This window comes from Carettochelys insculpta, chromosome 2 (assembly GCF_033958435.1).
Source record: "Carettochelys insculpta isolate YL-2023 chromosome 2, ASM3395843v1, whole genome shotgun sequence".
In the NCBI taxonomy this organism is placed as follows: domain Eukaryota; kingdom Metazoa; phylum Chordata; order Testudines; family Carettochelyidae; genus Carettochelys; species Carettochelys insculpta.
This window is the reverse complement of record NC_134138.1, coordinates 51,666,416-51,682,437: the sequence shown is the minus strand read 5'-3', so window position 1 is coordinate 51,682,437 and position 16,022 is coordinate 51,666,416. Positions and strand designations below refer to the sequence as shown.

The 16,022-nt window shown below is 41.9% G+C and overlaps 1 protein-coding gene across 4 annotated transcripts in view; it reads left to right on the top strand.

Annotated features, from left to right (window-relative positions):
- LOC142009233 (Y+L amino acid transporter 2-like) overlaps nucleotides 1-16,022 on the top strand; it is a 36,542-nt gene that overhangs the window by 10,683 nt on the left and 9,837 nt on the right. For all 4 annotated transcript variants that reach the window (XM_074986980.1, XM_074986979.1, XM_074986978.1 and 1 more), the window contains 4 exons: nucleotides 6,463-6,588; nucleotides 8,666-8,810; nucleotides 12,508-12,631; nucleotides 13,598-13,701. In XM_074986980.1, the coding sequence (XP_074843081.1) occupies nucleotides 6,463-6,588; nucleotides 8,666-8,810; nucleotides 12,508-12,631; nucleotides 13,598-13,701 (499 nt within the window). The remainder of the gene's footprint in view (nucleotides 1-6,462; nucleotides 6,589-8,665; nucleotides 8,811-12,507; nucleotides 12,632-13,597; nucleotides 13,702-16,022) is intronic.

Here is a 16,022-nt window from a genome sequence, read left to right as displayed (position 1 = left end):
TGGTCAGAAATCAGGTGTGGGGGAGGGTTTCCAATATGTTGACTGAGAGAAGCTGAGATTGCTGATAGAAAAGATAATGTTTTGCTGTGGATCAAAAGCCTGACTCAAAGCCCGCAACAAAGTCCACAGAAAAATTCCCGTTGGCTTCCATGGTCTTTTAATGAGGACCCAAATGTTTCCATATCCCCAGATAGACCAGGAACTGCTTGTGAAGCCCTGACATCCCTCCTTAACATCAACCTACCAACCACAAAAATCTTTCAAAACAAATGCTATCCCAAACAGAGTTTTGATTCCCAAATGGTAGATGTGCCCAGCAGGTGCTCCATTCTCAGACCCAACATCTATAGATAGTGATATAAACCCCTATGTCTGTAATACCCAAAACTGTGCATAATGTGTTACTGTAGGGTTATGTACGACTAATTATCCATGAGGTAAGACAGTGCATTCCTTATAGGACACCTGACACAGCTAGGCTACGTCTACACGTGCAGCCAACATCGAAATAGCTTATTTCGATGTTGCAACATCGAAATAGTCTATTTCGATGAATAACGTCTACACGTCCTCCAGGGCCGGCAACGTCGATGTTCAACTTCGACGTTGCTCAGCCCAACATCGAAATAGGCGCAGCGAGGGAACGTCTACACGTCAAAGTAGCACACATCGAAATAGGGATGCCAGGCACAGCTGCAGACAGGGTCACAGGGCGGACTCAACAGCAAGCCGCTCCCTTAAAGGGCCCCTCCCAGACACAGTTGCACTAAACAACACAAGATACACAGAGCTGAGAACTGGTTGCAGACCCTGTGCCTGCAGCATAGATCCCCAGCTGCCGCAGAAGCAGCCAGAAGCCCTGGGCTAAGGGCTGCTGCACACGGTGACCATAGAGCCCCACAAGGGCTGGAGAGAGAGCATCTCTCAACCCCCCAGCTGATGGCCGCCATGGAGGACCCAGCAATTTCGACGTTGCGGGACGCGGATCATCTACACGGTCCCTACTTCGACGTTGAACGTCGAAGTAGGGCGCTATTCCTATCTCCTCATGAGGTTAGCGACTTCGACGTCTCGCCGCCTAACGTCGAAGTTAACTTCGAAATAGCGCCCGACGCGTGTAGACGCAACGGGCGCTATTTTGAAGTTGGTGCCGCTACTTCGAAGTAGCGTGCACGTGTAGACGCAGCTCTAGTATATACTGAGTAGTGAGTATAACTAAGTACAGCAAACTTCAGTATACTTTGAACAACTTTCTCCCCTGTAATTAACCCTGTTTATTCTTTTAACTCGCCCTATTGAGGCAGACAGAAAATTATCCTCTGGAAAATAGAGGCCCTGATTGAAATGGGGATCCTCATTCATCCCCCTTCAGTAGTCTGCGTGTCACATTTATTGAAAAGCAGGTGTATTCTAATCTATTTCATTAACTTAACTGTGATTTCGATCATCTCCATCCATACTGGAGCTATTTATTTCTCCACAACTTCATTTTGTTATTCTGTCTCAGTGATTTTTGCTGTATTCCTCATGTGCAACAGTTTCTTTTTTTTTGAAACACCCTTCATTTCAATGTGCTGCTCCCCCACCTGCTTTACGATTTTTAAATAAATGAAACATGATTCTCTGAAATCATGGATTTGAACGTTTATATCAACAATCCTAAATAAGGTTTTTTTTTTCCAGTGGTAAAATAGTTTCAGGTGGGGGAAGAGGCTCTTCGCTTGAACTAACTCCAAAAGTGACAGTTTTTCACCAAGAGCAGTCTTTCTACTTTGGTGCAATGCCATTACCTGGAATCTACAGATCTGCTCCTAACTGATAGACTTTACTAAAAGAATGAGCATGCTCTAGTTTCCTTCTCTATTTACAGAAAAGGAAGATGGTAGAGGAAGAAAATGTATTTTCTAGCTCTTTTCAAATAGGTTTAAAAGTAGGTGGCTTTCACAGTGTTCGGTCTGCCCATATGCAAATATGAGACCCTGGAATTTTAATTATCTGGCAGATGCTAAGGCCCTGTCCCAGGGCCTATTGAAGTCAATGGGAGTTCATCTGTCCTTTTCATTCGGCACTGGATATGTTCAAAATTAGGAATTCAATTTTTTTTTAAATAGTGAAACTTGGGAGTCTCAGTTCCTTGTGCTGAAAGTTTTGACAGAAATGTTCCTCAAGTAGAGTTAAATTGTGGGGTGTTTTTGACCAGACCACGCAGTTGAAAAGGGACTCTGGTGGCTCCAGTTAACACCACCGAATGGGCTATTAACAGTGTAGCGGGGGCTTGAGGCTGTGCCAGGTTCCCTACCGGCTCTGGCTCTGGATGGCTTCTGAAAGGGATCACCAGCTCCCTGTGGCTCCTAGGTGCATGGGTGGCCAGGCTGGCTCTATGCACTGCCCCTGCTCTGAATGGCAGCTCTGGAGCTCCTGCTGGCCAAGAACCATGACCAGTGGGAGCTGGGGTGGAGGGTACCCGCAGAGGCAAGGGCAGTGTGCATACCCTCCCTGGATTGCCATGCACCAAGGAGCTTCAGGGTCCTGGGGGCTGCTTCCCAAGTGCTGAGGTAAGTGCTGCCAGAACCACACACCCCAAGTCCCCTCCTGCACATCAACCACCTGCCCCAGCCCTGAGCTCCCTCCTGCATTCTAAACTCCTCATCCCCAGTTCCCTTCCACAGTGCACATGGATCCCTCAGCCCCTGCACATACCTCACCCCCAGTCTAGTGAAAGTGGGAGAGGGTAGGTGTGAGTGAATGACGGGGGGTGGTGGTGTGGATGGGGCTCAGGAAAAGGGCAAGACAGGGGCAGGGCCTCAGGAAAAGGGTGGCACAGGAGTGTTCAGTTTTGTGCAGTTAGAAAATTGGCTACCAAAGCAGAGTTCCTGATTCCACTCACTCACAGGCACAAATAGAGCGGGATCATGAACCAGGAAACAAATTTGGGTCCAAAATGTGAGGCAATTGAAAAAAAAAAACTCTCTGTTCCGAAAGTTGAAATATATAACTGGACACACAGCATTGCCATGGACATAGCTACAAACGCTCTGTGATAGCAAATGTGCCCTTCTAGGAACAAGGAATTCTGCAAGTTGCCATTGTCTGCATTGTACTTTTAGAGTGTAGTGAAAGGAATCGTGCTTTAATGTGCGCTCCATATTGGTTAATAGACTGAGCTTTATCCAGCTCACCCAGCTAACAGATACATTTAAACTGGGCTGCTGCTCGGACATTGGAAAGGTGTTTATCTTAGAACAATTTGCAATAAAATCTAATATTTTTAGACCAAGATCCTGTTATCATGGCATAACTCCAGGTGTGTACCAGTGTATAACACCACTGATTTCACTGGCCTGCCAGTGGTATAATAAAGAGAAATGTCATGTTGTATCAAATCCCAAATGGGCAAAGTAATCCCATTGAAACGAGCAGGGCTACGCACAGTGATAAAGGTAAGCGTGTGTACAAGTGTTTGCAGAATCAATCTTTTGTATCGGATGCTGATTTTATGCTTGGAAAGAATAATGTGTCAGTTGCAATACTGTGAGGAGGTCCGTAATTGCTTTCTCTGCATTGGAAACAAAAGGAAAGTGAGGTGTAGATGAAAGGGCAAAGCCCAAATGAGAGAGAGAGACTTTCTGTGTGAAAAACTGTGTCAGAAAAGGACTGTCCAAGGATACAGATGACTCAGTTCTTGTCCCTGACCTAGTCTCCAGGGCACTCTATACCTCACAGCCTGTTGCTGCTGAGGGGAGAGTCAGTGAGCCCTGCTCGGGCCAGATTCCAGCAGCGTGGTTGTGTTAGACCTCGTGGGGGCGGTCTGTGTGGAAGTGGGCTGCAGAGTGAGGCAGGAGGACATGGGAGGTTAGGGCTCTGCTTGTGGGTGTGAGCTGTGGAGTGGGCTGAGCATGAGGCATTTGGGGTGCAGGCTGGGGCCAAGGGGCTGGGAAGGTGGGAGAGTGCTCAGGACAGGATACTGGCGGTGGAGATGGAGGGTATGGGCAGGAGTTAGGGTGCTGGAGCAGGGTAAGGATTGAGGGTTGGGTTTGGGGTCCAAGGACTTAGGGCTGGCGCCGGGGTTGAGGAGTGAAGCAGCTCCTCTTTGGTGGTGAAGGGAAGCAGTTGGCTCAGCCTGGCCTGTGCTGCCCTGCCCTTGCCTGCAGGCACCCCTCCACGCACACAGCTCCCATTGGCCAGGAGCTTGGGGTGACATGGCTCCATCGCTTCACCCTCCTTGCCCCTCTCCAGCCAGGCAGAGATGGGTAATGCACAGAGGCATTAGTGCCTGGAGCCCAGGCCCATGGGCTATGGGACTCCCACAAGAAGATCTGGATTTTCAGCGGCCTGGTGATGTTTTGTGGGCACCCCCTTAGCCATGGGCCCTGGGCTACAGCCCCTAAAGTCCTTTACTTAATTCAGCTCTGCTGCCATCTCCAGTCTTGCCAAGTCACACTGTGTCCAATTCCCTGCTCTTCACCATTTTGCTGTGCTGAATTGTATGTTACCTTTTCTAGGGCATGTACCATGTGTTTTCTTGGGGGCAGCACATGCTGGCAGAGTCCTCTCCACTGTCTGAGCTTCTCGTGCTGCAGACATGGCAATTGACAGAGTATCTTAGCAGCTCACCAGGTTTCAACTTGTATAACTAAACTGACAGGGACAGAGTTTGACAAAAATCGGTCTCATTTCTCAGAACAAAATCTACAACCACACTGTTTAGCTGTTTTCAACAGCAGAGGCCCAGGGCTTGGTGGCGATCCAAGTAAGTGATTTTTAGTTACAATCTGCTCTGAGTCAGGGACAGAAGCAGCCCAGACAGTGAAGTCTGACGCAGAGTCACACACTGTTCCCTGATAGGAGGAGGAAGAAAATTACTCTCCCGCTTTTAGTGGAGCTGTTTATTCCCTCATATGCACATATTAGTAACCTGGCCAGTAAGAAGTGGGCAGTGGTGACCTTTCTCCAGCACACTTGATTTCTAATAGACCTGGGAAGCTAACAGCTTGTAAAAGTAAATGATTTCTGAATGCTGGTTCAGCAGGTTTTTCCTTCCTGAGTTTTAAGGATGAAATATTTTGTTGACTTGCACCTTCACAGGACTTTAGGGGTCATCTGGTTTGACTCCCTCCCAAGATGCAGAATTTCTTAAGTAAACCAGCCAAGACAGATGGCTATTCAGCCTCCCTTTGAAAATACCCACCAAAGGAGATTCCACAACCTCCCTGGGTAGCGTGTTCCATTGTCTTACTATTCTTACCAGTTCCTTGAATCAGAGAGCTATGCTGTAGTTTTAGATTAAATCTCAGGAAAAATTTCACATATTCCAAGCATGGCCCATATGGTTACAGAAGTCAGCGTGCAGTCTGATCCCAAGGGGAAAGTATTTCCATTTTGTAGTTTGGTTTTAACTTCACTCTGTAAATTCAAGGTGAGCATCAGGAAAATGGCTTAACTGAGATCTGTTACATTGTGAAGTGTGTCTCAAAGGAAATGAAGACTGCCCCACTGCTTGAGACACTTATAACTGGATGAACAGAGAATCGCAGAATGCGCTGCAGTGGAAAATACAGCATTGACAAGATGAACTAAATGGATGAGCTAATTAGTCACTGAACCTACCACCACCTCACTGATTCCAGGCCTGTACTCTAACCACCAGACTGCAGAGTTTTTCTCATTGCTCCTCCTCAACCTGCACCCTGGAGTGTTTTGGCTTTGACAAAAGAACATATTTGGGTGAAAATGCTCCATCCAGGTCAATGTGAGAACACCAAACGCAAAGTGAAGAACCAGAAATTGACCTTGTAACCAGAAGGAGGACTACGGTGATTTGGGTTCATATCCCAACTGTGCTATAGGCTTTCCTATGCAACCTTGGAAAAGCCACTTAAGCTCTGTATCTCAATTCTCTTGTGTGGAATATAGGTTTTTGTTCTTCCATCCTTTGTCTATTGAAACTGCAAACTCTTTGAGTCAGAGATTGTCTCAGATCCAATCACAATGGAACATTAATCTCCATTGTGGATTTTAGGCACTATTGTAATTCAAATAAACAAATAAATTAATAATTAATAATAATCTTGCCTTCTTTATGTGGGTAAGGGTAACCTTGCTGAGATCAATGAGATGTCAGCCATGATTGGTGCTAAATCGAAATTAAAAATCCTGTGTTCTCCCGTTGATTTCAATGAAGAATGTCTTACATCATCTGCTGACTCCTCTTTCTTACTGTTTATTACCAGGAAATGGCAGGCATCATACAGTGAATAAGCTTTTATTTCTATTTAAAAATAAAAATTGACTCAGAAATTATCATGTTAATTTTTAAGAATAAATGTTTATTGCTTTCAGTAAAGGTCTAGATAATTCTGAATGGCTGAAAGAGTTTTTCTGTACTTGTAACTTACGTTTTAATTCTTGAGCAGTGTACAATTTAAGAAAGCACTCATCTTATGTGTATTCTATTCTCAATAGGTACCTTAACATTTATTAACTGTGTCAATGTGAAGTGGGGGACCACAGTACAAAATTTGTTCACATATGCAAAAGTTATGGCCCTCATCCTGATAATATCGGTGGGTCTTTATAAAATTAGTAAAGGTAAGAATGCATTTCAGTTTATATATTTTTTTTTAAAAATGAACTGTATTTGACAGTCAAAAATCTAACAGAAGTATCAGAATCCCCAGCATTTTTCATATGAAAAATTATGCACTGAGGAAGGGCTCTTAACCTCCTAGAAAAGAGATTACAGCTATGTAGCCCTGCATGGAACTTCAGCTTGATCTAAACTGCAATAAAAGATCTATGGCTGACCAGAGTCATCTGACTTGGACTCCTAGTTTGGACACTGCAAATTGCAGTGTAGACATTTGAGCTGCATCTAGATTCAGTCCAGCTGCTGGCAGAATGATGCAAATGAGGGCTCATAAAATTGCAAATGGCTGCTCATTTGCATAGTCACAGCAGAAAACAAGCTGTATAAATGTGGTTCTGCCAGCAAAAACAACCCCTCTGTCAACAACCCTGATTTTTTTTCAGGGATAAGGGGCTGGTGACAGAGGGGCTTTTTGCTGGCAGACCTATGTCTACACAGCCTGTTTTCTGCTGTGAATATGCAAATGAGCAGCCCTTTGCAATTTTGTGAAGCCTCATTTGCATCATGCTGCCGGCAGCTGGACTGAGTCTATATGCAGCCTTCGTGAACAGGTCAGCAGTCTTTCACTTTGCAGTTACTTTATAGGGAATGTCATGTCATGTCCTGTTTCTCCCCACCTTCAGCATTCATGATATAGTCAGTGTTTATTTTTATATGAAATTAGTATATTACAATATCTGTTATTTTGAAAACATGATGGTTTTAGAAGGTAAGTTTTCTCAGCCCTGTCTTCACTACTGCTAAAGTCAGAGGTATCTCTCTTTGTCAGCACAGACCCACATCTTCTGTCTCTCTTCATGGAATATAGATGGATTTTATTATTTAGTCACTGACAAGAGATTTTGTTACAAAGGTGAAACATTAATAATTGCAAATTTTAGCTATTGGTCACATGAATTCCCCAAATTCAATTACCTTACTATCCAGGGTAACTGTGTAGAGAAAGTTTCCCTTTGCTCATAACGAGGGATCCTTGTTTCCATGATTAAAAAAAAAAAAAAAAATTTCTCAGATTAAAAAAAAAATCTGCATTTCTTAAGCATGCTAATGAGAACCTTGATCCCAGGAGTTCTTTTCATACTAGACACAAAAAGAAACCTACACTGATCTCTCTAAATATTTAGAATTACGTCGTATCAGATTTCACATTGATACATGCACAAAGAAATTGTAAACTTCTAAAACAATGACAATATTATGCTTTTATAGAAAAGGTTATTCACAGAATTCAACGTGCTTTAAAAAAAGAAAGTAACTATAATTATTCCTGTCTTATAAATGGGGAAACTGAGGCACACATATTCAGTGACGTCAATCACACATCAAGTCAGAGGATCCAGGAATTGTTCTCTATCCTCCTGAGTCCCATTATATCCACTGGTCACCCTAATCATCTGTCACATTCTCCTTCTAATGCCCTCTGGGCTTCTAATGGAGGTTGTGGATGTTTCCACTGAACTGTGCTTTGTGAAAGCAGACAGAACGTGTCCCATAATATACAAATAACCAGTATGGGCGAAGATTACTTACATGTAGGCTGCGTCTACACGACAAAAATAACTTCAAAGTTGCTTACTTTGAAGTAAGCAACTTCGAAGCTGAGCATCTACACACACCCTGCTTTGAAGTTAAACTTCAAAGTAGGGCACTACTCTATTCCCGGGAAGGGAGTTAAGACTTCGAAGTCAGGGAAAATGTGTGTAGACTCTCTGCTGGCTATTTAGATGTAGTGCCTAACTTTGGAGTTAACTTTGAAGTTAGTTCCTAGTGTAGACACACCTGCATAGTTCTATATGGCTCATTGTGAAATTTTCTAATAAAGTCTCATACTAAGCTTTTTCATCTCCAATACTATGAAGATATATAGATATCTTAAAAGGTTTTGTTGTAGTCTGAGAACAATAGCTCTTGTTTCATTTGTTTAGCTGAGACCCTCGGCTTGTAGTGTAAATACTTGAAGTATGTAACATAGAAAAACATTTCCACATGACCTATAATGACTTTATAATATTTACATAGGAGAAACAGAAAACCTTAAAGATCCATTTCAAGGTTCAACAACTGATATAGGATGTATGGCACTTGCTCTGTATTCAGCCCTCTTTTCCTACTCTGGATGGGATACCCTGAATTATGTCACTGAGGAGATACAAAATCCTGAAAGGTATGTAAGTGACTACCACATGCATAATTTCAAATCCCCCAAAGAAGAGTATGACTAGATGACCCACTGGCTGAATTCAGCGGGGTCCCCTCATTTTGAAATTAACCAACCTATTATCCATAAAAAAAATCTTTTGCTTTGGAAAAGATCTACTAAACATCATACCCCTTTGTGGCTTCCCTTTATTGCTTCAGATTTATTATAGCAAAGAATCAGTAGCTCTATATGTGAAATTATTAATTACTTTACTCTTTAGTGTGGGATTTTCCTAAGGAATTGGGCACCCAACTTCCACTGACAGTGAATAGGATTGGGGACTTACCTTTCACAGGCCCTTTGAGATGCCAGCGAGGGCTGGAGATCAGTCAGGGCTGTATTTTACTATTGAGAAAATGAGCCAAGATCAACAATAACAATAAACTGGGGCAAAAAGGAGAGAAAAGAGTTACACTCATGTTCCGGGCACAAGTTTATTTCCAAAGGCCTCCTCTCCACCTAAAACTTAGATCAGTCTAGCTATATCCTTCCAGCTGTGAAAAATATCATGTCTTGTATGTGTGTGCTGGAAGTAGGAGCACAGAAGGGGCTGCAGTGCCCCTGGCTTGAAGTGATTTCCATGATACATGAGGTTTACAGTTTGGTTCAATTGCACTCAGCAGAGGAAAATCCCCTTCCGTTGCTTCAGTAAATGTCCATATTATTGTGCCACTCTAACTTGTACCATAAACATAGTCTAGTTTAAAAATAAATAAATAAATAAAAGCAAATTGAGACATGGAAGACATGAGAAACATGTCTCCACTACCAACTCTAGTCAACATGAGCCACCAGAGTTAGTGTATTGCTCCTGCACGAACAGACAGTAAACTCTTACATATCTGGAATTCTATTATCCAGAACTCTCAAATAACCAGCATTCTAACCATCGGTAAATTTTACTTCCATTTTCCATAAGTACAGTATAGTGAAAGTAAATACAAATAAATACAGCAAAAACAGTACAAGTTTACGGTGTACAATGCTGGTGTTGTTGATAAATCAAGTACTCTGTATATATTTTTGTTTGTTTCTTAATAGCTAACCCCATTTTTCTTTAGTATTATGCATTGCTAGGCATACCCCTCCATTATCCAGAATATTTGAATATCTGGCAACCTCTCGGTCCCAGAACTGCTGGATATGAAGGAGTTTACTGTACTTGGCTTCTTGCATTGGCACTACACATAAGCACCAGGAATCTTTGAGTAACATAAATGGCAGTCCACCATGGGTAGGTATTCCAGAGTGGCACATACCAGTGCCTTTTCCAGAAAAGATCAAAACCCCAAATAAATCCATTTCTCTCTCTGTGTAAAAGATTTACACAGGGAGGGTTCTTTAGGTTAGCCCCCTTTATTGATGAAAGAGAGATGTGCACCGTGGCAGCCCTCCTCAGGTAATAACAATTTACACTGGGCTTGATTATAAACAAAAGATTATAAAGCAAAACATTGGGATTTAAGTGCTTCTAAGAAAACAGTCAGATCAAGTTAAACAAAAGAGAAAATGCAAAGCTAATACTGTTTCTCAAAAAATCTAGTTACTTGTGAGTTCTGACTCTAGCCAGCTGCCTTTATGTATCAGGTGAAATCTTTAGGTCAGGAATGATCTTATCCTGACCTGGGTCCCCAGTAAAGTTCTCTGTCTTTCTTAGAGTGTTAGACAACCATTAAGCTCTCGAATAATAAAAGACAAAACACCTTATCACCTGTGGGTGAACACTTTTCAAAAGCAGTCACTCTCCATCTGACCTTTCAGTCCTTGTTCCCAAAGGAAACTGTACAACGCTCTCAAAAGACGAGCCTGGGGCTTAAATTCCTAACTTCGTCAGATACTATCATTTGTTGAACAGAGATACTGGATCTATGGCTTATTACAAAAATCTACAACCCACTAACAACTTTCCCACCAGCTCCTTCCCCAACCTTCTTAGCAGTCACTTGATAATGAGTAGGAAATCTTCAAGCCACCCTCCTATTTGTGAGTCTGTTGTTGGCTGATCAGCCCTGTTCGCACGTGTTGGTAGCTGGTGGAGAGGCTGAGCAGTTTTTGATGTTCCTTTCTTCTTCTCTGCCTCTCCTCATGTGCACTGCAGTGGGACCTCTCAAATTGCACCACCTCCTCATGGATTACTATTATCCACTGGGGACGGTCTTGGGCAAGGTTCTCACAAGTGTTGACACCGAAGCTGCATTTTTTCACGTGTGCCTTCAGCATGTCTTTATAACGCTTCTGCTGGCCCCCAACGCTCCTCTGTCCTTCCTCCAACTTGGAAAAATATCATCTGTTTTGGGAGGCGCTGATCAGACATCCTAACCACGTGACCAGACAATGAAGTTGTTGATGAAGGATAAAGGATTCAATGCTGGTCATGTTCGACTCTTCCAGGACGCTAGTGTTCATGCACCTGTTCTCCCAAGAGATATTTAGGATTCTTCTGAGGCAGTTTTGATGAAATTGTTCAAATCCCTTCAAATGGTGCTTGTATGTTGTCCAGGTGTCACATGCATATAGTAGCGTTGGAACAACCACTGCATGGTATACAAGGAGCTTTGTCTTGGGATAGATGTCCCGGTTCTCAAAGACCTTTTGTCTCAGGCATTGCACAGCTCACACAATGCTGGATTTCGGCGTCAACATTGATTTTAGTGGAAACCAACATCTTCCTTGCCTCCCTGGTGCCTGGAGGGGCGTTGACAGGGCACTTCACCATTAATGGTCTCTTGAAATATGTGTTAACTACTTATGCGAAACAGTCTGCTCCCCCTTGTATTTAGCTGTGATTCTCTGAAGTCATGTCTACATTCCAGAATTATGGTGACGTATTTTACCTCTGCATATAGATACAGCAGTTATTAAATCACTCTTGCATTCATATGTGCGGATGGTGCATATCATGAGGAGTGCTTATATCAATTGTATTGTCAGTATGGGCCTCTGAGGGGTGTCTCCTCAAAGCCAGTAACAGTCAATGTACGCAACGCAACAGCTGCACAGAGGGTATGTCTTCATTGTCGTCTAGACTGACAAGGTGTAGCGATTCATACCATGGGAGATGTAACAAAGACCTGCTAAGCTGACTACCAATCATGCTGATGTCCACTTCAGTAGTCCACTGGAATGAGAAGTGCAAGGGAGGTCAATGGGAGAGCATCTCCCGTCAATGTACTGCAGTGAAGACATTACAGTAAGTCAATGTAAGTATGTTGACTTCAGGTACATTATTCACGTAGCTGAAGTTGAGTAACTTAGATCGATGCCCCCCTGTAGTGTAGCCTAGCTCTGATGCTGCATCAACCTAATTTCACTGATGGTGACTGTACACTACTCAGAGAGGTTACTTTACATATCATGTCTAAACAGGAGAGCTTGGAGTGGTACAGAGGGATAGCTTCTCCCACCAACTTTAACACTGTCCACACCAGCACTTATATTGCTGTAACTTATTTCACTCCAAGGATACTTTGATTGCACTTCTGAGCAGCGTAAGTTATAACAGCATAAGCAGGTGTGTAGCCAGAGCCTAAATCAACATTAAGAGGCACATATGTCAGCAGGAGCCAAATTTAAGTAAAGACATTTCCATGGCTAAGTCAAGTCAAGGTGGCTTATGTTGACCTAACCATACCATGCAATACCATTTTATCTGTCTTTGTAGGAATCTACCCCTCTCAATTGCAATTTCAATGCCTATTGTGAGCATTATTTACTTGCTGACTAACGTAGCATACTATGTAGTGTTGGACATGCCAGCTCTCCTAAACAGTGATGCGGTGGCAGTGGTAAGTTGTGTGAAATTTGAACAAATTGCCCATGCTTACAGTATGTTTTTAATGTTATGCAAAAGTTTCTCCTAATTCCCTCTATACCCAGTTTCTTTACCAAGCAATTACAACTGTATGTGTCTGTGCATGTAAATTTAATAACAATAAGTACTTGCTCCTGTGTAGTAAAACCAGTACTTTGTGATGACTTAGACATAAAGCATATCTCCTTGTAAAATGGTGCTTGTTAAACTATTTTATTATCTCCGTGAATATTGATTCTGCCAATGTTTTAAAGAAACATGGAGAATAAGAAGTAGAAAGTCTGGGTAGGTTTGGGAAGAACATTGCTGTAGTTCTAGTCCATGATATTCAGTGTTGTTTACTGAGCACTCCACATTCACAGAAATAATTTTGAGACAATTTTTTGCTAAGTGCTGCTTGATCTATTATCAGCATTTTACACACTCAAAATTCAGCTACAGTCAACATATTAGACAACATATAAAGTCTATAGCTATTGACACACTTCAACAATAGATGTATACGTCTTTCTCTGCATGGCAAACACTACTTCAAAATCAATGTATAGAAATTAACAAAAATCTATTTTTTGTTTTAAGGCAAATATAGGATTCATCTGAACATTTATCAGCCTTTAAAATTCCATCAAAACAAAAAAGCAGTCCAGTAGCACTTTAAAGACTAACAAAATAATTTATTAGGTGATAAGCTTTATAAATTATTTTGTTAGTCTTTAAAGTGCTACTGGACTGTTTTTTTGTTTTGATAATATGTAGACTAGCACGGCTATCTCTCTGTTACTATTTAAAATTCCAGTCACCCAACCACAGGGAGTAATTTTCATTATCATCATGGGCTAGGAGATCTATGCTTGGGCTGATCAAGTTGACTGACTGTTTTGCAAAGCTGGAATGACATATTTAATGTAATTAGCCTCATGCACTTTCTTTTCTATTGCAGACATTTGGCAATGAAACCCTTAGCTTTGCTAAGTGGATAATTCCCATTGCAGTGGCCATGTCTTGTTATGGTGGATTAAACTCATCACTTATTTCATCTTCCAGGTATGAAACATCAAACGTCAGGCAGTAGTCAAAGGGCAAGTAGTAAGTGGCATCATTTAATGATCTATTACAATGGGACTTGCTGAAGTTAAGGATGTGTGGCTATCTCAATTTTAGGTGTTTAGTATTGTAGGGTAAAGTAATGCACTCCATTATGTGCAGAATGTAGTCTAATTGTAGCAATCGAATGTTCACAGGAGTGACTGCTGAGTTTCCATAACTTTGGTCTAACTTCGCTGGGACTTGCTACAAAAATGGTAGGGTCTAGATGTGACAGGTCTAGGAAGGGAGGGTACAAGGACTCCCATGCATAACTGACACAAGCTTCAGTCCAGGTTCACAAAGAGTGTTGCCTATTAATACTATTCAAAAGGACTCAGAGGGATAGCTGTGTTATTCTGTATTTGCAAAAAACAATAAGGAGTTGTGTGGCACCTTAGAGACTAAAGGATGTATTATGCTATAAGCTTTCATTGGTAAAACCCACTTCATCAGCTGAGTTGGAGAGGAAGTTACAGAGGCAGGGATCTATATAGGAGCAACCAAAGAAATACTTGTCAAGTATAGACTCAGTACTAATCACTCTAATCAAGTCAACGTGGATGTGTCTCATTTACAGCGTTTTTTTGTGGAGAAGTGACAATTAAGAGAAGGGAAATTGCCTTTTTAGCCTGTTAACCAATTAAGATCTTATTCAATCCTAAATTGATGGTATTGAACTTGGAAATAAACTCCAGTTCAACTGCCTCCCTCTGTACTCAGCTTTTTAAGTTCTTTTGTAGAAGGATGGCTGCTTTCAAATCCATTGCTAAATGACCCAAAAGGAGTGAAGAATGATAGGGAGGAGGGCTTATAAAATTGTCCATTGTGCGTACTGCCCTTGCTAGTGAGGGACACGGCAGATTCACTACTCCTTCCCAGTGGGGAGCCTTTGGAGACATTGTCTGAGATATGCTTGTGTCTTGGCACAAGTTTTCCAGACTCCCGGGCTGCAGCAGTACAACTCCGCACAGCCTCATTTGCTGTACAGTGGGTACATTCTGCAGTGTGGCCCTATGACTGTAGACCACTTAGGTCCGTGGCTTTACACTTCTGTGTAAAGCTCAAGGGAAATCTCTTTGGCACAGAGAGCTGATAGGGTAAAATCTGAATAAATAAAGTGATCTCTGAGCCCACCTCTGGATTTCCATGAAAAATAGCATGAGTAGGATGCAGATGATATCTTAGAGCCCATTTATGATCAAATTTCGTTCACGTTACTCTGAAGAACATCCGTACTCTTCCATATCTTTCCTCTGACAAAAAAAATTCTCATGATGGATATTGCTTTATCACAATGTTTGAAACTGATCCAATAACATTTCCTGTTGGTAACAAATAATAAATAAAATTAAAACTGTTTTAACACAAATACAAGGACCATTTACGATTTTTTTTTTGCCTTTCAGTCAAGCCAGAATTGAACTTCCATAGAAATACATCATCACTCTCACCATACTTTTGATATGGATCCTATTAAACAGATTTGAAAGGGTGATACTGTTGCCATGTGGCTGAATATGTTAAGGAGTAGGAATATGTTCCCAAACCTGAAGGAATGCCACAATCCAAAGATATAAGGGCATCATTCAGCGCTATCTTTGTCCAATATGTCATGTAGTCCCAGAACACATGGTTTCTGTAATGCCAAAGTAAAATAATTCAGACTGTGCAGGTTTAGTGTAGGGTTATTATTCATTTGTGTGGTGCAACAGTGCCCTCACAAATCTGGTAAACAAGCTAGCTATAGCTGCAAGCTAATCTGCAGCTAAATAAAGTTTTCAATATTTTGGATTAGTAAGCATTTTATTTCAATTCCAACAGTTCCTATTGTATAGCTAAGGGTTTAACATAGTTGTATACTGTCTGTGAACAGGTATATACTTGAGACTTTTGAAGAAAACCAAACCTTCAACACTAAGCTGCAGCTACAGTACTGAGGGTCTGACCTTGGGTGTCTGCAGCTATGAAAGAACCTAATTCAGGAAAAGAGCTCAGGCGCATTCTAGTGTGGCTTGTTTGAGTCTCACATTGTCCCTCTCACTGTGTCATTATTATTTAATTGTTTGTTTGTTTAAACATTGTTCTAGTGACAAGAGGCAAACAAGGTCAAATGCTGCCCCTTTGTGCTAGGGCTGTGCAAAGGAATGGTACGTGACTGTATAGACTAACACAGCTATCTCTCTGTTACTATCCCTGTCCTAAAGTGCTTAGAATCTAAAAGAATGCATGGAGCTTCTCCACCCTATGCAAAGGGCTGGATCCAGGTATGGCTCCTTCAA